The 25,489-nt window shown below is 44.3% G+C and overlaps 1 protein-coding gene across 6 annotated transcripts in view; it reads right to left on the bottom strand.

Annotated features, from left to right (window-relative positions):
* The window catches only part of samd11 (sterile alpha motif domain containing 11), a 298,185-nt gene that overhangs the window by 98,672 nt on the left and 174,024 nt on the right, over nt 1–25,489 (bottom strand). For all 6 annotated transcript variants that reach the window (XM_059655663.1, XM_048561832.2, XM_048561833.2 and 3 more), the window contains one exon: nt 18,231–18,392. In XM_059655663.1, the coding sequence (XP_059511646.1) occupies nt 18,231–18,392 (162 nt within the window). The remainder of the gene's footprint in view (nt 1–18,230; nt 18,393–25,489) is intronic.

Genomic DNA, 25,489 nt, shown 5'->3' with positions numbered 1-25,489 from the left:
TATATCAGCCATGATCGAACAGTGGAACAGACTCAATGGGCTGTATGGCCTAATGCTGCTGCAAACATTGTTGTCTTATGGCCACGCCGCATGCCATGTGATACTCAGCCACCCAGGTTGGAATCAATACATGCTGACTTTAGTGAGTTAGGCAATATCAGATAGCAGTGACAGCAGTTACTGCAACACACTTTCAGGTCTCCAACCTGGAAAAGTCTCAGGCTTGCAGTCACCATCAATATGCAGTGACCTCTCAATATTACGTGAGGTTAGCTTCCAGCAAATGCTCTGCTGCATCAAGGCCAGTTCAGAAGCAGGCTTTCATGATGACCCATTACAATGTTGGTGATGTCTTTGGGAATAAGTACTATGTCCGTGTGGTAGCAGCAGATGTTGTGTTGGAGCTAGAGCGAGCAACCAACCACTCTCTCAAGGAAGTTAGCCCTTCGAACACTGTCTTCTGAGTCTGAGACTGAGACTGAAAACAAACATTTGTTCTCACTTGTGGTTTCAACTTTGGTGCACCCTCATCCTGCAGTAAACATGAAGAGATATTTGCTGAATTCAAACCCCTTTCTCATCCACTATCTCCACAGTCAACAGAGTCCAACAATACTGTGGTGTTGTCTGGTTGTCTGGTGCATTTTCTTATCCAACACAAACGTCTCGTTGCTTGAACAAGCTCGAGACAAACCATGGCATACATATTTGTGAATGCATAAAAGGGACAAAGCTAGCCATACTTGGGAAATGTGAATGCAGTTCCCAGCTCATATCTACTAAACCTCCTACCGCACAACATAGTTCAAGCACGCTTGACGGCAAGTTAGAGGTTTTTGTTGGACTTGCTTAGGGATGATAACTTGCCTAATGTTCATGTGATAGGATTCATCCTCACAGCCCACTACGTCCGTGCACAAATGGACTGCCTAAGACATGCTGAAGTGATGGACAGTAGTTCAGCAAGCTAGTCTTAAAGAAAGCAAGAAAGAAAGCAAGAAAGCAAGAAAGAAAGCAAGAAACCTACAGCACAGGAGCAGGCCCTTCGACCCTCCAAGCCGGCGCCGATCAAGACCCTCTGTCTAACTTGTCATCTACTTTCCAACGGTCTGTGTCCATTTGCTCCCCGCCCATCCATGTACCTGTCCAAATATATCTTAAAAGACACTAACGTGTCTGCGTCTACCACCTCCGCTGACAACGCGTTCCAGGCACCCACCACCCTCTGTGTAAAGAACTTTCCACGCATATCTCCCTTAATCTTTCCTCCTCTCACTTTGAACTCATGACCCCTAGTAATTGAGTTCCCCCACTCTGGGAAAAAGCTTTTTGCTGCCCACCCTGTCTATACCCCTCATGATTTTGTAGACCTCAATCAGGTCCCCCCTCAATCTCCGTCTTTCTAATGAAAATAATCCTAATCTACGCAACTTCTCTTCATAGCTAGCGCCCTCCATACCAGGCAACATCCTGGTGAACCTCCTCTGCACCCTCTCCAAAGCATCCACATCCTTTTGGTAATGTGGCGACCAGAACTGTACACAGTACTCCAAATGTGGCCAAACCAAAGTCCTATACAACTGCAACATGAGAGAATTAAAGAATGTTTCCACATACATTGTGAAGGATTCCTTCATTTGCATGAAGGCCTTACTAAGTTATACATTGAGAGCTATACTGCGTTCACATGCTTTATCGACCGAGCTATCCCATTCACCAATGTATCTGCTAAGGAAGCCATTAACGCTTGCTGTAGGTCACCATATCCTGGCTGACTGGCGTTCACTGGTGTCTGAAACCATTTTCATAGAACCCATGAACTTTAGCAACTTACACAACCGAGTTCAGTTTCAATGGCCGCTCGTATAACCAAAAGAATAGTTTTTTGCCAAGCTTTCACCTCAATGGAATGACCACTAACATCCTCACCCCGGCATACTTCCAATACAGGGTACTCGACCTGTTTGTGTAACTTGAACCTGCAGCAGCAAAGAATTTCTTCATGCAGCCCAATAAACTCCATTCTGTACAAATTTACCACTGACATGGAGCAACGAAATGAGCTTTCTTCCCTCAACATGTTTGCTGAGAAATGTGCCAGCAGATCGTCTACTGTTAAGTACCACCAGCCTCCCTTGACTGATCAATGTGTGTATTTGGATTCCTACAATCACATGCATAATGAAACCAACCTGATTGGAAAAGATCATGAACAGATCTCTAGCCACCGGCTCACCTTGTGAGCATAATACTGAGACATGGTGTAGCTTAACTATCTTGCCTGACCCTTATCAAACCATCCACTCTGCATAATTGAGAGCTATACTGCATTCACATGCTTTATCGACTGAGCTATCCCATTCACCAATGTATCTGCTAAGGAAGCCATTGACGTCTATTATGCAGATTCATGAAGAGCCTATGGCCGCAATGTTTGACTTTGAGAGGTGCCCAAGCCTACGCCAATTACTCTGGAAGGGGAAAGTGTCTTGAATGTTTGCTAAACAGATGAAGCTGGCTGTCTCATGCTGCAGCAACCACATCATCGGTACAGGATGTTGCCATCAAGCCTCAAGGACAAATGAGTAACCTGGTAAATGAGTTTCCATGCTGTGTGATGCCATGTATGTAAGAAGTGTGTCTCCATAACTGGTAGACCATGTCAAACAAAACATTTCTTTGATTGTCAGCAGAAGGCAATGTGCTAACTATGCTTATAATTTTCATAACATTGTGTGCAGCGCTAGATGCAATTCCACTGGTAGACAACATTGTAAGTTCATTCGTGTGCTTTGTGGAGTTTTTTCTTTGCATGTACATATTCGTACACAGAACCCTGTTCTGCATAAGCCAAAGATGTTTGTGCACACATTTTTCACTCAGAAACCCTCATGGATTCAGCCAGCTGAATTTCCCATAGCAACACCTTAACCAATCAAAGTCTACCTGTCTGGACTGCAGTTAATTAACCAACTAAGATTGACAATTAACAGATTTCCAACTTCTCAGCACCTCTTTGTATGCTGGGTAAATTGATGTTCCCTCTCTAAGTTTGGTCTCTCGCTCCTGGTCCTGATGACTGCAAAATGGAAGGCTTCAATTTTGTGTCTCTTTTCAGTAACGTGTAAGTTTCTACCAAGGAATTATTTGTTTTGTATATCACTGGGTGAGATAAGAGGGAATATCATTTGTGTCACAACAAGCTTCAGGGAAAAAAAAAAGAAAAAAGACTAAAATTGCCCACTTTACGATCCACTGCAGTCCTGACGGAAAGCTGCATTGCTGGATGGGCCATCATTTGGGAGCCCTCTCAACAGGATGTAAAAAAATTCCGTGGCACTATTTCAAAGAAGAAAATGGGAATCACCCTGGTATTCCTCAATCATCAGCAGACAAACAGCTTATTCTAATCATGATCATATTGCTGCTTCTGGGAGCGTACTGTGTACAAGTTGGCCACCGTATTTCTACACAACACAAGTAGCATCCTGCTGCAAGAACTTAATTGGCTGAAACAGGCTTTGGGAAAAAATGCAAAGGACATTACAGCAATGTAGTTCATGCAGTTATGAAGTGGCAATAGAAGGGCCACATTATCTTGGAGGAGAAACACAGTCCCTTGTCACACCACTCAGTAAATGTAGAGTTCACCAGCTGGACAGATGTTAACAATATCAAGTGAGGCTCACAACTGTCCATTGAATGCTTCAGTCAAAGGGGATAAATCAGGAACGGTCAGAGGGAGCAGGCTGTGAGGAAGGGACAGAGGGAGGGGGCTGTGAGGAAGGGACAGAGGGAGGGGGCAGTGAGGGTGGGGCAGAGGGAGGGGGCTGTGAGGAAGGGACAGAGGGAGGGGGCAGTGAAGGTGGGACAGAGGGAGGGGGCAGTGAAGGTGGGACAGAGGGAGGGGCTGTGAGGAAGGGACAGAGGGAGGGGGCTGTGAGGTAGGGACAGGGGGAGGGGTCTGTGAGGAAGGGACAGGGGGAGGGGGCGCTGAGGAACACAGGGGGAGGTGGCTGTGAATTTGGGATAATATAGCCTTAAGGACAACACGACATTTAAAGCATATTTAGAGCATAATTTACAATATTTAACAATAAGTCCAAAGTAAATCCTTACAAACAGATCAAGGAATGACTGAAATAAACCTTTTAATGAGCATTTTCAGGACTTGCAGTTTTACAACTTATTTCTCTAGGTCTGTAAAATGACAACAATTAAATTCACATTGGTTCAGCTCTGCCAACTGATCATTTTACTAACTATCCATAATTGATGCAATTCTCAAATTATTCAAATTGTCAAAAAAAAGACACAGCACTGGTGCCAGCTAAGTTCTCATTCACTGCTGATTACTTCCATCAATCTCAGCTCATTACATTCTTACATTCTGTTAAAAGTCTAACACACCCAAAACCAAAATGCGCCTGTCGCAGTATCTGAACTGATGTCACTTTTCTGCTAGAATTTTTGAGTTCCCACCAGACTAACTGGGTGATCATTTACAATTCTGAATGGGCACAATTTATGCCCTTTATACCTCTAGAATCAACCAAACATAGACAGCCTTTAACCTTGCATTAGCCTTTGTCTTGAGCTCATCGAAAACTCCACTGCTTGGGTACCAACTCACTCCAAGTCCTGTTCAAACATGTCCCTTGCAATCTCTGACTTACACTGGTTACTGGTCCCAGCAACAGCTCAATTTCCAAAACCCTCGATGACTCACCTCTCCCATCCCAGTCCTACAAAAACATTCCAAGATCTCTTCCCTCCTCCAAATCTGGACGTTTGGACATTCTAAGTTCTCATCACCACCGCGGGCAGCTATGCGTTCAGTTTCCTAGAAGTGAATCTTCAAAATTCTCCTCGTGACTCCTCTCCACCCACCTCCCTTGCTGCTTAAAATATACTGAATTTATTTTCATTCACTCACAGGATGTGAGCATCTCTGGCTAAGCCAGCATTTACTGCCGAGAGGGCAGTTAATAGTCAACCACATTGCTGTGGGTCTGGAGTCACATATAGTCCAGGCCAGATAAGAGTGACAGATTTCCTTCCCTGAAGGACATTAGCAAACCAGAGGGGCTTTTCCAACAATTGGTCATGGTTTCATGGTCATTGTTAGATCTATCATTGACCAAGCTTTTCATCATCTATCTTAAACTTACCTTACGTCTTTGGTGTGAAATTTTGGTTGGTAACATTCTTGTGAAATCCATTGAGACAATTATATCAAATGAATGACAGGTATTTAATATGTATATTTACTTGGTGAAACCCAAATCCAGGTGGATATCATTGAGTATGAGATCCCTGATTGGGGTTGTTAACCTGGGCCAACAGATATAAACAGAAGATTCAGATTTTCTCACTACTCCAGGTACCAGCTCTGAGCTAGCTGGTCAGAGTCTATGTACTGAGCACGAATAAATAAAGAGTTTCAGAATACCAGCCTCCGTGGACTTATTTCACTTTGGATCAATATTATGGTTGTGCATTCGTCTAAAAATTCCCAAATTCCTCAAAAGTTTCAAATAATTTCTGTAAAAAGTACTCCAGTTTGGCAAAAGACCAACTCTAATTAATCTTGTTGGATTACTGGGTTATAAATCCCTCATTTCACCTGAGTATGCTACAAATGGTTTGGAACTTATCAAAAGACAGCCCTAGTGAAAGAAAACAGCTTTCACAGCTTATCTGGCATTTGTATTGAACAGATTACGTGTGCTAATGAAATCAATATGACAGGCAGAGCATTATTTTTATATTGGCAAACTCTGCACACTTCTGCAACTTTGAGGCTTAGCATCAGTTCGAAAGACCAGACTGGGGACTATGATGAAATTCAACTGAAGGGTTATGCCAGGGATAGAGCGTTTATGGCAAAAGAGAGTCACCAGAGTGACTGGGTTTCTGTTAACAGATGACTGTCTGTTCAGCTTTCCCCTCACTTGAACAATCTAAACACTAAATTAATTTGTCTAAAAGATCATATTCCCCAATTCTTTCAAATATGGAGGAAAGAGGACAAAAATTAAAATCATTCATTATTTACTCCAATTAATTACCTAAGAAATGAGGTTTTCTTTTTTTCGCGTTGCCATGGTATTTATAATTTAGAAGCCTGGCTCGCTGCCAATTATGAGCGGGTTACATCGATCTTAGTCCTGAGCAAACCCCTGATGTGTCTGTCAGGAATGCATAAAGAAAAAGCCTGCTGCACAGTGACATGTGGGAATCACACTGATTGACACACTAACATTGCCGTCGACAGAGTCAGGAAGGGCAGGAGCTGGAGGAAAAAAAAATTGTAGCACATAAATTGTGATAAGTTCTGTTCTGACTTAAATTAATTGGCATCTCAGTCACGTTTGCCCCTTTTAACCAAAGTTGCAGAGTGCAGCATCAGTTCGAGTCGTCTGTGGGGGCAGTCGGCAAAAAATATGGAACGTCGGGGCTTCATAATGAAAGGGATGGAGGACAAAAACAGGGAGAGTCCTTTATTAAGGATCAGGCCACAATTGCATCCAATCCTTGTCACTACACTCAGGTCCTTCAGATGGTGCTGATGAGACTTAACAGAATCGTTCTGAGGAAGTGTCACCGGACCCGAAACATTAATTCGGATTTCTCTCCACAGATGCTCCCAGACCTGCTGAGCTTTTCCAGCAATTTCTGTTTTTGTTTCTGATACACAGCATCTGCAGTTTTTTCAATTTTTATTTAACAGAACCGTTCCAGAAATGTGGGATTTTATCTCCAAGGCTGATCCGCAGGCAGACCTGGGTAGTGTGGATATGGAGAAGATATTTTTGCTAGCAGCTAGAATCTGAGGGCACAGTCTCAGAGTGAAGGTAAAATTCTTTAGAACCAGAAAGTGGCTGATATGTTTCTTAACTTCAACCAGAGCATGGTGACCCTGCGTAATTCATTATTGCAGAGAGCTGTGGAGGCCAAGTCATTGAGTGTACTTAAGGCAGAGATAGATGATTCTTATTTGGTAAGGGAATCAAGAATTGTGAGGAGAAGGCAGGGGTTTGAGGTTGAGAAACACAACAGCCACAATCAAATGGTGGAGGAGATTTGATGGGCTGAATGGCCTACTTCGCTTTCTGATTCTTATGGTCGGAGAATGTGGGGTTATTCTCTCTGGAGAACAAACTGTATAAGTTTACCATAGGTTTCGATAAGATAGATAAAAGTTCTTTCCACTAGTCGACTGTGTAAAGACTTGGGGAGATGGATTTAAAGCTTTCAGCAAAAGATTTGGCTGAGAGGTCCAGCTGTTGCTCACAGGAATCTCTTCGACCACAAAGAGTGGGAGTTAGGTGGAACTCATTGCCTACAAAGGGGGTTGGGAGTAGAAGTGAAGAATGATTTCGAACAGAAATGGACAGCCATATGAAGCAAATAAACTTTCAGGGCTGTGGGATGGAGTGGGATAATGAAATTGGTTGGGTGGCTCAATAGAGAGCTGACATGGACTCAATGGGCCAAATGGCCTCCCTCTGTTCTGTATGGACATTCCCTCAGGGAGGCTTTGTTTTAAAAAATTACTCACAAGATGTGGGCATCATCCAGAGACAGTTAAGAACCAACACACTGCTGTGGGTCTGGAGTCACATGTAGGCCAGACCAGGTAAGGATGGTAGTTTTCTTCCCTAAAGGACAGTAGTGAACAGAATGGGCTTTTTTTTAAAACAGCTCAAAAAATGGTTACATTGTCCCCATTAAAACATCTATCCTATTCTAATCTATTCTAGGTTTTCATAAAATCCCAATTTGTATCTGGACCCATGTGCTCGAACATTGGATGAAAGAGTTGATAAGCAAGGAAACAGACCCTTTGGTCCAACTTGCCTAAGCCAAACAGAAATCTTACATTAATCTAGTCCCATTTGCCAGCATTTGGCCCATATCCCTCTAAACGCTTCCTGTTCATGTAGACATTCAGATGCTTTTTAAATGCTGTAATTGTACCAGCCTCCACCACTTCATCTGGCAGCTCATTCCATACATGCACCACCCTCTGCACGAAAACGTTTCCCTCTCACCTTAAACCTATGCCCACTAGTTTTGGACTCCCCTGCCCTGGGGAAAAGATGTTGGCCATTCACCCTACTCACGCCCCTTATGATTTTTTAAACCTCTACAAGGTCACCCCTCAGCCTCCATCACTCTGGGGAAAATAGCCCCAGCTTATTCACCTCTCCCTACAGCTCAAACCCTCCAGTCCCTGGTAACATCCTTGGAAATCTTTTCTGAACCCTTTAAAGTTACACAACTCCCTTTGTACAGCAGAGGGACAAGAACTGAATGCAGTATGGTTCTGGATTACTTAGCCCAGTGACATTACTAATGCACCAATGCTGTCCTTGGGGATGCTAGAAATTTGATGTGTGGTTTGAACTTCTGCTCTTTTGTCTCAGCTGGTAGCAAGCTTGCAAAGCCAGCTCTGAGCTCTAGGCAGAATTAAGAACGGTGTCCCAAAACTCTCACTTGTACAGAAAGCTGCCCCGAAAAGTAAGTCACAATTAATAAGGGAGGAGAATTACAGGTGCTACATTTTAAGTTGCATTTACTTTTGATCTACCCATCCACACAGACTTCTTTCTCAGTGTGGTCATTACAATTGATGCCGGGGGTGGTGACAGCGGGGTGGGGGGGGGGGACAGAAATGCACATTTGCAGGTTTCCTATTGCTTAGCTGTTTCTCTCACAGCGCACCTTCCTCCTGATTTTGCACGCGTGAGTTGGAATACCTTCTCACTTTTAGAGATGCACAAATAGCTGCAGTGGAGATCAGTCTGCACGCAGTGAGAAATGACAATGCAAATCAATCCGTCACCCCTGTCAGACCGGGGAGCCTCAATTCATACAGACTTTATTGCATTTGGGAACATGTCAGTCAAACGCAGGCTCCACAGGAGCCAGGTTTTGAGATATCCTGTACACTATTAGTCAGGGTGTATTGGGCCTCATTAATGGCACTATTAATATAATGCTTAAAAAATGAATGTCTGTGCAGCTCAACTTTCTAGAGAAGGTGTCATGTGGCGATTTGGAAAAGTCATCCAGTGGTTGTTCTTTTAAAATTAAAAAAAAGACCATGAAACTCTCTTGAGTTGACTGATTGGGTCAGCAGCTAAGCAGTACAAGTCACCTCAGTGCGCTCTCAATGTGGGGCACTGCTTTACGGCAAAAATAAATTGCCCGTGTTTCATTATCACAGCAAGCCGTCAGCTCAAACCCTTTAATTAGTCGGTTGTTGCTCCGAAAATCAGAATCCTCCTGGGGAGTTCCCCTTACTCTCCTGGAGATGTTAGCACAAGTTGTCAAATATTTCTGCGTCTGCTACTCCTTCTATTGGCCACTCCTAACCCTAGATATATAGATAGGCTGCTGCTTTAAAGGGACCTCATACCCAATCCTTCTCTTTCCTGTCTTCAACTCAAGTACAAGCCTTGCAGCCGAGGTCACTGTAAATTAATCAGGAGTGGTGTTTTTTCCCTTCTCTTTTGTATCCTTAGCCCAGGGTCACTGAGTCTAATTGTAGCTCCCCCTCCCGCCATCCTGTCTGATTTCAGCTAATTGCCTGCAGATTGGATATCAAAACCAGAGATTTTCTTTATGATTCAGAAGCAAATCACATGGTTCCCTTTTCCCACCCGCCCCACAAGAATACAGAGACACCTCCTGATTTTGCTCTGTCTGCTTTCTAGGTGCATTTGTTATTCAAAGCCACCCCTGCTATCCGAGTCCAGTTTAAAACTGTGGCAGGCGCGGCTGTAAATGTGCCGCCACTATTGGGGAAGAGGGACAGAGAAAGTAAAAGGGGAGAATTGTTTTGTTCCAGTGTGAGGTCAGAAATGGAGGTAGCAGGACATACAGTGATGTCCCTTGTTCACCAGCATGGATTGTGAGATGCCCAACTGAAAGAGCACATTGAAGGCTCCCTTCCCCATTGAAAGGGCGCATCATGGCCTCGCTCAGGGCTCTTGTAGAATGTGCTGGTCTCAACGGGGTTAATGTCCATGTTAAATTGACTCTAACCATTCCCAAAGTGTCACGTTTTATCTGTGGCTGGAACAAAGAATTCTACTGGGCCTGTCAGAGGGACCAACCAAACATACTTGTATCTCAGAGGGGAAAGAGGCCACTTAGTTCAGCTAGTGTGCACCAACTCTCCAAAAGGCATCCCACCCAGACCCATCCACCACCCCACCCCTGTAATTACTTACCATGGCCAATCCACCTAACCTGTACATCATTGGACTGCAGGGGGAAACCAGAGCACTTGGAGGAAACCCACGCAGAGACAGAAACAATGTGCTAAATCCACTCAAACAAACACTCAACCAATGCTGGAATCAAACCCGGGTACCTAGAGCTGTGAGGCAGCAGTGCTAACCCCTGAGCCACCGTGCCACCAAACTGTTACCACACAATAAATCTTCTTGTTACCTAAAAACAGTGCTTCTTCTGTAGATACTCTGCACTGGTGTACCCTCTACCACTAATAACAAGATAGCCCAAGACAAAGCAAAGATAAAGGAGCGCTGACAACCAAAGCTGTGAGAAGGTGGTAGCGTAGCGGTAATGTCACTGGATAAGCTAATGTTCTGAGGACAAGAGTTCAAATCCCATCATGGCAGACAATGATGCTTAAATTCAATTTTCAAAAATGTGGAATAAAAAACTAGTCTAGTGGTGACCATTATCAATTGCTAAAAAAATTTATCAGGTTCTCTAATGTCTTTTAGGGCAGCAAATCTGCTATCCTTACCTTGACTGCTCTACACGTGACTCCAGACCCACAGCCATATGCTGTTGATGCCTAATAGGAATGGGTAATAAATGCCCACATCCCATGAACAAGTTAATCAAAAAAGAATAATCATCTAGGAAAATATATATAGACGTTTCACCTAATTCCTTATCTGGCTTTTAGTGCCTGTGTTCAATTGATGACTTTCTTCACCAGATTTCCAACCAGGAAATATACTGTAAAACATGCATTTCTATAGGGCCGGTAACACAATAAGATTTTCCCGGCAGAAAACCAGAAATTGCTGGAAAAGCTCAGCAGGTCTGGCAGCAACAGTAGGGTTCTGAGGAAAGGACCTGAAACGTTACCTCTGATTTCTCTCTACAGATGCTGTCAGACCTACCGAGCTTTTCCAGCAATTTCTGTTTTTGTTCTGATTTCCAGCATCCGCAGTTTTTTATTGTTATTTAAGACTTTTCAAGTGCTTCCCAGGACTGTTTTGAACAGACTCTGGCACAAAATTTTATTCAACACTGAGTTAAATGACCGAGAAATGACAGGTAACAAAAAAAACTGTCCAAAGAAGTACATTTTAAAAAGCCTTTTAAAAGGTGAGGTGGACGGGCTTCGAGAGGGGATTCTGGAGATTAGGGTTTATGGCCTTCAATGGTGAAGCATGAGAACTGGGCATGCTCAAAAACCCGAAGAGCAGGGATGCCGATTTTTTGAAGAGTTATGGGGCTAGAGAAGGTTATAGAGACAAGGAGAGAGTGAAGCCAAACAAATAAGGATGAGAATTTTAAAATCAAAGCGTTGTTGGACTGTCAGTCAACATAGATCAACAACAAGAGATACACACATATTATTAAAAAAAGTTTGGAAGGCAGTAGAATCACAATGTCACACATGGGGGATCACGTTTGGGGATGGACACGTATATAAAAGGAAACTTGAAAAGGTTTGAAGGAGTGGGTAATCAGAATGCAAATCCAAAAACATTATGACATCCACCAACTATAAATTAGGCGCTGGAAGGAGTTGCAGAACATGTGTTTATCTGCGAGGAACCAACCTCAGGTCTGAGTTCTCCCACAAGCAGAACAGAGAAATAAAATCAAACACACAAGTGAAGCTGACTGCTTTCAGGGACCTTCTTGCCACTGGCTAAAAAAGTTGTTCAAGTAGACACCAGGGAAAGGGGGTTGCCTGTTCTTCTGGCTACAGTCCAACAAAAGCTAAAGCAAGAAAAAGGGCAGAAATATACTGAAGGCTTTCTGTCCTCACTTAAAACCGGGATAACACAGGATCACTGGCTTCAGCACGTACTCACTCACTGACATATAAATTGCTCCCTAAGCTATGCTATACTTCAGAAACCTTCTGCTCAGCCTGGAATGTTACCCACTGTGCTGCAGAGGCCAGTCTGGGCTTAGATGTGGCAGCTTTGGGGAACTAGTGGAATGTCAAAGAAGGGAAGCAGCCACTAACTAAAGGAAGTAGCAGTCTCGGAGCTGCAGGGGGCCAGAACCAATGGGCTACAAGACAGGAATTCCAAACATGGGCGTAGGATTTCTCTTGGCCACAATTCAGTGAACGTCGGTTCTTTGTGCATGGTCAATGATTTTGCTACACATTATAAGAGGAATTATTTTCCGCTCCCTCCACGCCTACCCACAGCCCTTTCCAGTGGAACAGTTCAATAAAACCTAAAACTGAGTGCCCAGTCCCTTACTGGGCTTTCTATAATCTGAAGGTCATCTTGAATGCAATATTATAATGTTATGGCAAAAATTAAGCCTCTTATTCCCTTCAAATGGCAGAGAAGCTGGTGGAGAATAACGCCTTGACCAGAACTCTAAAATTGATGGGACCCCACTGACCAACTTGCCTTTCTGATAATCTGTTCCATTGACTTCAATAGTCTTCTCCCAGGCATGACTTCCCCAAACTGGCCACTCTTCCTCACGCACACCACAGTCACCTAAAAAGGACATAGTCAGCCAGGGTTTCGAGAGACTATCTTTTTTTGCTATAGTTTGCTACAACCAAGCAGCTTTCCCTGAACACTACAGGCAATTTGGCATGGCCAATCCACCTAACCTGCACATCTTTGGACTGTGAGAGGAAACCGGAGCACCCGGAGGAAACCCACACAGACACGGGGAGAACGTGCAAACTCCGCACAGACAGTCGTCTGAGGGTGGAATGGAGCCTGGGTCCCTGGTGCTGTGAGGCTGCAGTGCTAACCACTGAGCCACTGTGCGGCCCTTCCTGGCCATTTCATTGGCTAATTCAGAGTCAACCACATTGCAATGGGTCTGGAATCACATTCGGGCCTGTCTGGTGAAGGTCAGGAGATTTTATCTACTAAAGGGCATCAGTGCACTAGATAGGTTTTTACAATTCAGACTAGCGTTTCTTTTTTAAAAGTCCAGATTGAATTTGTGCAGTGAAATTAGATTCCCTCAGCTGACGTGCAGGATTGGAAGTCCTGTCTCCATTAACATTAGTCCAAGCCCATGGTTTACTAGTCCAGTAACATTATTACTGCGGCACTGCTTGCTTCTAAACAGTTTGACACAGCTGACATTTGGAGAATGATACAATGAAAGGAGTCTAAAGACCAAAATTAAGATGGGGAGCAAAATCTCCCTCCAGCAAATACATGGGAACGCCAAAACCTGCAAGTTCCCCTCCAAAGCCATCTTACCATCCCAACCTGCAAATACATTGTGGTTTTTTCACTGTCGCTAGGTCAAAAACCTCGAATTCCCTCCCTCACAACATCGTGGGTCTACCTACAGCACATGCAGTGGGTCAAGAAGGCGGCTCACCACCACCTTCTCAAGGGCAACGAGGGACAGGCAATAAACATTGGCCCAGCCAGAGACACCCACCTTCCATGAGTAAGTTAAAAACAATCAAAATGCTTTGACAAATGCATTTTAAAACAAGTCCAGAAAACATTTCAAAACCAGCTTGGTCCGAGTAGAGGGTGGAGGGATGCCATGGGGAAAATTGTAATACTGACTACATAAAGTGGGAAATGCCCATGGTTTCAACTGAATTGAAAATCAGGAACAACTGATAAACAGTGGCAGAATTTACACTCTCACCCGAAGTCAGAGTGACCAATTGCGACTTGACGTTGGGTGATTATCTGATTAGTGTGTTGCTTAAATGGTTCGAAAGTGAATTTGAGGATTGTAATAAACCATGAAAACATCATGACCTTGTTGCCAGGGTCAAGAAATGAGAGGTACAGATAAATAGAATGAGACATCAGAGAAAGAAAGATCAAAACACAGAAAAAAAAGGGAGATAGTCAGAGTTGAGGAGTGAGATAGAATGAGAGAGAGAAATGTGAACACAACAGGAAAACTGAGGGCCCTGCTTGGCCTGCTGTGTTCATCCAGCCTCACATTTTATTATCTTGGATTCTCCAGCATCTGCAGTTCCCATTATCACAGGAAAACTGAGGCGATGCATGAATTTCAGCTTCTCAAGGTACACAAAGTAAGTACGAAGGAATCAGACACTCATCACACTTCACCAGTGTAGAATGGAGGGATTATCTGTGACCATCGCTTTCACGATCCCATTAAAGTTGATGCCCACAGTGAGAATGTGAGTCAGCAGACACTGAAAGTGAGAATTACAGAAAATGATTGAGGCAAAAGTGTCAGAGTTAATGAAATACCAGAGAAAAGAGAAAGCATTTTTCATGCTCAAATTGACAAGCAAAGAAGATGGCCTCCTTCTGGTCTAAAAGCCTTTAGCAAAAGGCACAGAGTAATTGACAAGAAGCGGGGTGAAAGGGAGGTGGTTAGGGTAGGAAAAGGTAAAGAAAAGGTGGAAGGAGGGAAAGGCAAAAGAAGCAGATTCAGAGTAAGCCAGAGTGACGAGAGAGGGAAACAAGGGATTAACAGTAGGAGACACAATATTATTATAGGCAAGAGACAAATTTTTATTTTTGATCACAAGGCATGAACTGGAGATGGCTGAACTACGTTTGTAACAGATGCAGTTTTGACATGCACATTTCTTGAGCTGTAAGTTGTCTATGAATGTAATCACAACTAATAACAGCCCTGTATTTATACTGTATATCCTAACACTGAAATTGTATTAAAGAGGGTTGAGAGGGGTGAAAAGAAGCAGTTGGAGATAAGTTGTTAAATTGTGCTCTGTGTATGCGCCAAATGAATCATAGAATCTCAACAGTGTAGAAGCTGGCCAATTGGCCCACTGAGTCCACATCAAGCCTCCAAACAGCATCCCATCCAGACCTTCTCTCTACCCTAGCCCCACATTCCCCATGACTAACCCACCTAACCTGCACATCCCCAGACACTCCGGGCAATTTATATTATTTTCTTTATTCATTTACGAGATAAGGGCATCGCTGGCTAGACAGCACTTATAGCCCATCCCTAATTACCCAGAGGGCAGTTAAGAGTCAACTACATTGCTGTGGGTCTGGAGTCACACGCAGGCCAGACCAGGTAAGGATGGCAGTTTCCTTCCCTGAAGGACATTAGTGAACCAGATGGGTTTTTCCCCGACAATCAACAATGGATTCACAGTTATCATTAGACTGTGAATTCCAGATATTTTATTGAATTCAAATTCCACAATACACCATGGTGAGATTCGAACCAGGGCCCATTCATGGCCTATTCACCTAACCTGCACATCTTGGGACTGTGGGAGGAAACCCACACAGTCACACGGAGAACGTGCAAACTCCACACAGACAGCTGCCCGACAGTTTGTCATATGGAATCGAGCTCAGGTCCCCGGCACTGTGAGGTAGCAGTGCTAACCACTGAGCTACTGGGCCACCCAAATTCTTTCAGCTGTTCTGCCCTCTGATCACAAGCTGGCACTGACACTTCCAGGTACTGCCCAGGTGCTCAGTCGATACAACGATATGTGTCAGCGATTCACTCAGGGAGGGATGGATGAATGCATCTCAACAACACTCAAGCATCTCTTCCACCTCTAAGGACAAGGGCAGCAAATGCATGAGAACACAAGTGCCTGCAGGTTCCTCTCTGCCTGGGAAATGTATCGTTGTTCCTTCAGAGTTGCTGCACTCCCTCGCTACCGGTATAGACAGTGTGTCGACACCACATGGTCTGCAACAGTTCAAGAAGGCTCTGCCTTCTTAAGGGCACTTAGGCTTATCCAGCGAGTTCCACATCCCATGAAAGGATTAAACATAAACAGGACAATCTCATTGTCCTCACCCCCAATGCACTATTCCCCCAGTAGGAGACTGCCTAGCGATGGAAACTAGTTCAGGCTGGACCAGCAGCAGAACCCAGAGCCTTCCCAACTAAATACAGGAGTAGGATGTCAGAGTAAGGAGGAGGGCTTTCCTCCTCAAATCTATTGGTGACCTTTGATATAAGGGCTTAATAATTTCGGAGATAAACATTCCTCAATTTGGAGAGAGTGAGTGTGAGAATCCGAATAGCTTCACTTGCCTCTGCTCTGTCGGGTTTACGCAACAAGAGGTAGAGCTCAATGAACAATTGACCCCACGCAAGAAGATAACTTATAATAAAGAAGGAGCCCAGAAATCAGAACACAGGTCTCACCTAATAATCAGCTTCACCTTGTAGTCTCATTTTGCTGACCAGTGTAGCTTTTATTTCTGCATACTTCAAAAAGAAATTCCCCAGAAAACAGAAATGTGTCTTTAAGATACTGCCGCTGTCTCAGATAGGATTTTGTTAATTTTCAGCTCTGGCAGTAGTAGTGATAAATGATGTCCCATTTAACTGATACTAAGATGAATTACATTACGCTGTTTCAGTCTTTAAATGGGGAAAGAGGGGAAGAAAACAGGCTGTGCCAAAACAACACAAAAAAAAAGCCTTCATTCAGACTCACTGATCACGAGAATGGAACGGGAGACAGAAAAGGTTCCACACAATTCTTACATTGGTTCAAATCCCTGCTAAAGTCAAAATCCTGCAGACTGAACTCGAAACATCGAAGAAATAAATATCACTGTTGAACAAATAAATTGCACTGATAATCACGAGTCAAAAAGAAATCTGCACCAAGACAGGTAGGTTTATACTATGTTATGTAAAATTAGGAATATGAAAAATGTGTACATTATGCGTCTGTTATATATTGAGACACAAACACGCTTTGAAAAAATTAATAATCTCCTTTTTGTCTAAGATAATGACATGTTGCAAATTCATAAGTCATTGCAAAACTTTCCTAGGTGCTGTACCAACAGCCTAACTGAGCTGCATCAGCCATCTTTTAGAAACACAAATCATATATTCAGGCAAGATGCAGTCAAGCCGTTCGAGGTGCACAAAGCATAGACGCCTCATTGCCTAGGTTGTGTTCAACTGGACCTACCTTGGATTGTTCAGTTTAATCCTCCCATCTAATTATGGTTGTCATTCTTGTAATGATGATACAATCATGCTAGGAAGTCTGAATGGTTTATTCATGCACGTTAATAGGAAGCAGCGCTAGAGCATTGAATTTTTAGAGCAGCAAAAGGACATTTGGCCCAACTAGTCTCTGGTGTTTAGGTCCTACTTGACACTCCTATCACATCTCCTCATCTAAGTTTATTAGCACAATGGTCTGCTCCTTTCTCCCTCCTGTCTAACTCCCTTAAATGTATCTACATTATTCACCTCAATTCTTCCATGTGGCAACAAGTTCAATATCCTAAACAGTCTCTGGGTAAAGATATATCTCTTTATTCATAGCTATTATATGTTGACGGCTCTGGTTCATATTTCCCCAGCAAATGGAAACATTTTCTTCATCAATCCAGTCAGACACCTTCGTAATTTTAATGACGTGGAGATGCCGGTGTTGGACTGGGGTGGACAAAGTCAGAAGTCACACGACACCAGGTTATAATCGAACAGATTTATTTTAAATCGCAAGCCTTCAAAACACAACTCCTTCGTGACAAAGGAGCGACACTCTGAATACTTGTGATTTCAAATAAACCTGTTGGGCTGTAACCTGGTGTCCTGTGACTTCTGATTTCAACGGTCACCCCTTTGCCTGGTCTCCTAGAGAAAGACAAAGCAAACCTCCAACCGGAGATAGGAGGAACTGCTGATGCTGGGGTCTGAGATAATAAGGTGTGGAGCTGAAGGAGCACATCACCAGAGGAGCAGGAAAGCCAAAGTTTTGGGTCTGGATCCTTCCTCAGAAAAATTCAATCTCCAACCTGCTCATCTTTCTTGAGAATACCAGCATCATTCTTGTAAACCACTTTCATATACTCTCAGATCCCCCCAAATTCCTTTCTCTGACTGGAAACCAGAACAGTGCATAGCACTTGTTTTAGGTGAGTCCTAATCAGTGGAGGGACAGAGTTGGAGTCAGATATTAAAACATGGTGAGCAGTTTGCTATTGTGCAGAAACGTGAACTGGGGTTGGCAGTGCAGTTCCCCTTACCTCCATGTGCTGGGACTCCCATACTGTTGGCGAGTTGATACAGGCGTTGCTGTTGCTCTTCATACGTCCCATGCTCATTCAATGCAGACATCATTCGCCTGTAGTGTTCTTCAGGTGTCATCTGCATAATCTGATCCTCAATTAAGGGAGTGTGACACTTTTCTTGATGAAGAGGAAGACAAAAAGACAGAAAATTTTAAGCATCTTCACAAAAACAAACCAAATCAATCACGCCTGAATTGGATAAATCCTTAAAGGGTTTTTTTTTGGTTTTGCAACCCTCTTGCCCTCTGCTTGCTGGTCTACGTTGGCATTGGTCAAGTAATGTCTTGGTTTAAAATCTGTATTTTTGCTTTCAAATCCTTCCTACCTCACAAAATCCCAACAATATCTGAGCTCCTCAAGTTCTGGAACAAAAACAGAAGTTGTTGGAAAAGCTCAGCAGGTCTGGCAGCATCCATTAATAAAAAAAAAATCAGAGTTAATAGTTTGGGTCCTGTGACCCTTCCTCAGAACACTGCTGAGCTTTTCCAGCAACTTTGGTTTTTCCTGATCCACAGCATCCGGAGTTCTTTTGGTTTTTATTTCCTCGAGTTCTGGTTTGTGCACATTCCTGATTATAGTTACCGCATCATTAGTGCACACCATTCATTACTTATGCCCCAAGCTCTGGACTTTCTCCCAATATACCTCGCCCCTCCTCCACCTCATTGCCTCCTCTGAGAGGCTGCCTAAAACCTAGCACTTTGACCAAGCTGTTGGTCATCTGACCCAACAACCCCTTACCCAACCCAATGTCACACTGATAACAAAGTGTGATGCTGGATGAACACTGCGGGCCAAGCAGCATCTCAGGAGCACAAAAGCTGACGTTCTCTGATGAAGGGTCTAGGCCCAAAACATCAGTTTTTGTGCTCCTGGGATGCTGCTTGGCCCGCAGTGTTCATCCAGCATCACACTTTGTTATCTTGGATTCTCCAGCATCTGCAGTTCTCATTATCACCAATGTCACAATGACTTTGTTTTAAAATGTTCCTGTGAAATACTTTTGGGATGTTCCATTGTATTAATGGTGCCAAATAAATAAGATTTGGCTCCTGTGGGGGTTGGTAGCAGGTCAGGATGAGGAGAAATTCTTTCCTCAGTGTGTTATGCTGTCTGAAATCTGACCGCATGAAATGGGTGGTGAAAGCAGATTCAGTGTTAAGCTTCAGAAAGGAATGGACACATACTTGGATAAGAATGATTGGCCAATTTCATTGGAAATAGCAGCCAATAGGGATGAATGGGACAGCTCCCCTGAAGAGCCGGCACAGAGAGGACGGGTTGAGTGGCCATCTTCGCTGTTGTCGAATTCCATGGCTCTACAGTTTCCTTAAATGTTAAAGGCATTACCTCTCGGATAACCTAAGCTACGAACCATAATGGAAGCCAAAGAAATGATGACTGTTTTCACACTATCTAGTTTGGCCTACCTCAGGTTAACAGGCTCAGGCATCTGCGATTATTTCCACATGGAGCTCCTACATTTTATATTCATATTCTTCCTGTACAAGGGTCCCTGGGCAGTGTATTATACAGCAGAGAAATGTGGGCCAAAGAAATGCAACAGTGATGACAATGCTTAACTGCGGGTAGCAAATCCATGGGGCTAATAATCTCATTTTAGCACAGGGTTTGACAGAATTAGAGAAAATTATTGTGTGTGATGTTTTAATACGATCGTAAATTCACTTAACCCACCATCTAGAAATCAAGGAATTATATTTCTTTTGTGAGTTGCCGATGTTGATATTTATTGCCCATCCCGAGTTTCTCTTTCCAAGGAGAGATAGTACTGAGCCTTCCCTTTTTTTCCTACATTCCTGGGAATGAGGACATCGCCGGCTAGACCAGCATTTATTGTTCTCCTCAAAGTGCAGCTAAGAGCCAATCTCAATGCTGTGGGTCTGGAGTCACACGTAGTCCCTAAAGGGCACTAGTAAAGGGTTTTTCCCAACAATCGTGACTCATGGTCATCCTTGGTGTCTTAATTCCAGAATCTGCTTTTAAATTGAATTCAAATTCCACCATCCGTAAGATTCAAACACAGGTGTCTGGAACATTACCCAAGACTCTGGTTTAACCGCGCAGTGATAATACCAGTAGGCCATAGCCCCCCCACCCCGCCCCTTGAATCGGTATTGATGCTGAGGCAGTTACTTTCTCAATGCCTCTGGAATTCAGGTCTTTTCTCCCTGTGGCCTGGCTGAATCCAGGTAAGTTGTATTTTCCCTGGTTCTTAGAATGATTTGAGAATAGGTCTTATTCTCCACCTGCTAAAGCACCCATTGAATCTGTGCTGCATTGCAGGCACACTCAGTGTTCCTCACAAAGTCTGCAACACACTTTGGGTGCAGGCTAGTCAATCATTTCCCAGCCACCTCCCAACCCCGCCACCCCATCATCTCCACACCTGCCCTTAAGGTGATGACTTTGCTGGGATAGAGAATCAGAGGGGCTGTCTGCCTATTATAACTGCACTCAAAAGGCTATCCATCCCTCGACAATGTTGGCAGCCATTTGTCCAGGAGTGCATCACCTGCTGCCCAATACAACCCACACTCACCTGAGGGAGTGGGAGCAAAGGGCTATGGTGGAAGCATCTCTGAGAAAGAAAAGCAAAAGGACTCACTGATATTTTGCTCCTTCCTAGACCAGGCATGCCGTCATTGGTCAGTCACCTTGGCTGAGATCAGCTAACTCGTGGCAGTGCAGGGATCAAATCCCAGCTCAAATGGCACTGACTTTACTCCGTGAACCAGCAAAGTCCAACAGACGGTAGAAGGTTTAATGTCTCACCAAGAAACAAAAATCATCAGCTCAATATAACTTCCTTTGCCCCAGACCAGGGGGGACATTAGTTTTTAAAACTTTTAACACCTTCTGCATTACAGATTCACATTTGACATTTAATTAGCAGTGTGACTTGATCCTAAACCTCAATGGAGCAACAATGTCTCCATGCTATAAGGTAATACACAGATATTTTATGGGAAACATTGATGTGAAATCTGTGCAGCTGAATGTCTCAGTCAGAATCATTAAATAAAACAGAGGAGATGTAGAAACTTGTGTTATTCTAAGGAACACTCATTATCTGTGCCCTAATTATTCAGCATCCCAATTAGCTGTCAGGAGTTTGCAGAAGGCAACTCCAATTCCCCAATAAAAACCAAAAGAACTGCAGATGCTGTAAATCAGGAGCAAAAATAAAGTTGCTGTAAAAGCTCAGCAGGTGTGACAGCATCTGTGAAGGAGAAAAACAGAGTTAACGTTTTGGGTCCAGTGACTCTTCCTCAGTCACCATCAGTTCTGACGAAGGGTCACCGGACCCGAAACGTTAACTCTGTTTTCTCTTTCATCAATGCTGCCAGACCTGCTGAGCTTTTCCAGCAACTTTGCTTTAGTTCCAATCTCCCAGCCTACCTCGCTCCCTTACAATTTGCCTACCAACATAACAGGTCCACAGCAGATGCCATTTCCCTAGCCCTGCACTCATCCCTGGAACAGCTGGACAACAAAGATACCTAGGTCAGCCTCCTGGTCATTGACTACAGCTCTGCCTTCAACACCACTATCCCCTCCAGATTGATCGAAAAACTCCTAGACCTAGGTTTCAGCTCCACCCTCTGCAACTGGTCAGCTTTCGGACCCACAGACTGCAATCACTGAAGATAGGTAAATGCATCCCCTCCATAATAATTCTCAACACTGGAGCCTCCCTGAGGTTGCATCCTCAGCCCCCTACTGTACCCCCTTTTCACCAATGACCATGTTGCCAAATTCTGAACAAACATCACGTACAAGTTCACTGACGACACCACTGTAGTGGAACGGATATTTAACCATGACCAGTCAAAATACAGAAGGGAGATACAGGGTTTGGTATCAATCAAATGCTCATATTTCATTGAGCAACAAACCCAAAATCTGTCTTGCTGAACATCAGAAGAAGCTTTTATCTTTCATGGTGTTCATCCATGTGTTCAAACTGGTTTCTTGTGATTTGAGATCTCTGGCTAGGAGTGCAGTCAAACTTTCAGGCAGTTGCCTCTTTGTAAAACCTAACTGATCTCAACTAACAAAGTGACTTCTGCACTCTTTCCTTTCCAGTTCTTGGAGCGAGCTGGATCAGGTCTGCAGCGCACTGGAAATGGTGCCGTGGGTTGTGTCTTAAGGAGAAATTGACTAATGGGTCAATGCCTAATCAATCTATAGATTTGTTTATTCACCAGTTCAGCATTTTCCCTTGAATCATTGGTAGAGCAGCGAGGATAGGCTGAACCATGTTCAGGTTCTGGTTCATGGATTTGAATGGCTATCAATGGGGAACAAAGCCAGAAATTGCTGGAAAAGCTCAGCAGGTCTGGCAGCATCTGTGAAGAGAAATCTGTAAACGTTTCGGGTCCAGTGACCCTCCCCAACTTCTGAGGACTCGAAATGTTAACTCTGACTTTTCTTCACAGATGCTGCCAGATCTGTTGAGCTTTTCCAGCAATTTCTGGTTTTGTTCCTGACATACAGCATCTGCATTTCTTTCAGTTTTTATTGGCCATCAATGGGGAGCGGGCTAAAACCAACTGGAAGTAAAGCAAACTGGATCTCTGGATGTACAATCAGTGGATTAAATCACAAGGGGGCAATAATAGATGTCTAAAGGCACTAATGGGATTTTCCACACTGTTCTAGATAGCATATCTGGGTAAGTAACAAACCAAAGGAACTGCAGGGGCTGGAAATCAGTTCTGAAGCATCATCACTGGACTCAACATTAACTGCACTTGATCTCCTCAGATGTTGCCAGACCTGCTGAATTTCTCCAGTAATTTCTGTTTTTGCAGCATACCACAGTCTCCACGTACGGAGGCAGTGCAGAAAGAGAGAAAAACATTCATCAAATAGAATCCCTGCAGGTATAGAAACAGGCCATCTGACACATCAAATCCTCATCAAGAGCATCCCACCCAGGCCCAATCCCCTACCCTATCCCTGTAGCTCAGCATTCCCTGCGGCTAATCCACCTAACCTACACATCCCAGGACACTGCGGGCAATTTAGTAAGGCCGGGCCACCTAACCTGCAAATCTTTGAAGTGTGGGAGGAAACTGGAGCAAACCCATGCAGACATACAAGGGATCTGCAAACTTGCTTGAGGGTAGAATCAAACCCAGGTCCCTGGTATTGTGAGACAGTAGTGCTAGCCACTGAGCCACCAAGCCCTGCAGACCTCGGTACTCAGTTTAAGGTATCCGCACTATGAGGAGAGGTTAAACAGGTTGCGATGTCCCCCAGGGAAGAGAATTGTGATGAGCAGAGATTATTTAGAAATTTGAATTAAAATGGATAAATTGAACATTTATAGTATCTTCTAGACTGCCACAAATTCCAGAAAGAAACAGGAAATTCAAGGGGTTTTATGTTCAGACTGTTCAGATGATGAGAAAACAGTTGGTTTAGTGAGAATGTCACTACAGTAGTAATCAGGAGGCCTGGGATGATTCTCTGGACATATGGCTTCAAATTCCACTGTGGGAACTGCGGGAGTTTAAGTTCAATGTAAACCTGCAGTATAAATCAAGGCTCAGTTACAGTCCAACTATTGGCAATTGTAAAACTCATCTGTTTCAGTGATATTCTTTAGGGAAAAAAAATCTGCTGTTCTTACCTGGTATAATCTACATGCAGCTCCAGGCTGAGAGCAGTAGAGTTGACTTTCAACTTCCTTCAGAATGGCCTAACTTCAAAATCCCAAACTGTTCAACTTCTCCTGAAAGCGCAGTTACTTTAAACTGGCTACCAATGCCCTTGACTGCGTCTCCCACATTTCCCGCCACACATCCCTCACACCCCGCCCCCGCCACAACCGCCCCAAGAGGATCCCCCTCGATCTCACATACCACTCCACCAAGCTCCAGATACAACGCATCATCCTCTGACACTTCCACCATCTACAATCCGACCCCACCACCCAAGCCACTTTTCCATCCCCACCTTTGTCTGCTTTCTGGAGAGACCACTCTCTCCGTGACTCACTTGTCCACTCCACACTCCCCTCCAACCCCACCACACCCGGCACCTTCCCCTGCAACCGCAGGAAATGTTACACTTGCCCCCACACCTCCTCCCTCACCCCCATCCCAGGCCCCAAGATGACTTTCCATATTAAGCAGATGTTCACCTGCACATCTGCCAATGTGGTACACTGTATCCATTGTACCCGGTGTGGCTTCCTCTACATTGGGGAAACCAAGCGGAGGCTTGGGGACCGCTTTGCAGAACACCTCCGCTCGGTTCGCAATGAACGACTGCACCTCCCAGTCGCAAACCATTTTAACTCCCCCTCCCATTCCTCAGACGACATGACCATCATGGGCCTCCTGCAGTGCCATAATGACGCCACCCGAAGGTTGCAGGAACAGCAACTCATATTCCGCTTGGGAACCCTGCAGCCCAATGGTATCAATGTGGACTTCACAAGCTCTCAAATGTCCCCTTCCCCGACTGCATCCCAAAACCAACCTAGCTTGTCCCCTCCCCCCACCGCATCCCAAAACCAGCCCAGCCTGTCTCTGCTTCCCTAACCTGTTCTTCCTCCCACCCATCCTTTCCTCCCACCCCAAGCCACACCTCCATCGCCTACCTACTAACCTCATCCCACCTCCTTGACCTGTCCGTCTTCCCTGGACTGACCTATCCCCTCCCTACCTCCCCACCTATACTCTCCTCTCCACCTATCTTCTTTTCTCTCCATCTTCGGTCCGCCTCCCCCTCTCTCCCTATTTATTCCAGAACCCTCTCCCCATCCCCCTCTCTGATGAAGGGTCTAGGCCCGAAACGTCAGCTTTTGTGCTCCTGAGATGCTGCTGGGCCTGCTGTGTTCATCCGGCTTCACACTTTGTTATCCTGGATTCTACAGCATCTGCAGTTCCCATTATTACCAATATTTTTACCTCTTTTTGCACTGCTCCCTGCACCCGGATAATCCCTACTGCAGTGTGGCTAGTGACACTTAGTTCACAGGCCATTAGGAATTGATGATGACTATATCCTGTAAAAGAATAAAGAAAATAAACGAGGCAGATGGTGTGGGATGGACAGTCTGGGGTTTGTCCATACTGAAGGACAACCAGCACTGTGCTCTGCTAAGATGGTCTTCTGAGAGTCACTGCGAAACTACAAAAAGAGTCAAGGGGAATTTTCTTTGCTGGGCAGAAAAC

Source organism: Stegostoma tigrinum, chromosome 28 (assembly GCF_030684315.1).
Source record: "Stegostoma tigrinum isolate sSteTig4 chromosome 28, sSteTig4.hap1, whole genome shotgun sequence".
Classification (NCBI taxonomy): domain Eukaryota; kingdom Metazoa; phylum Chordata; class Chondrichthyes; order Orectolobiformes; family Stegostomatidae; genus Stegostoma; species Stegostoma tigrinum.
Note: the sequence above shows the minus strand (reverse complement) of the source record. Positions and strands in the feature narration are given on the sequence as shown.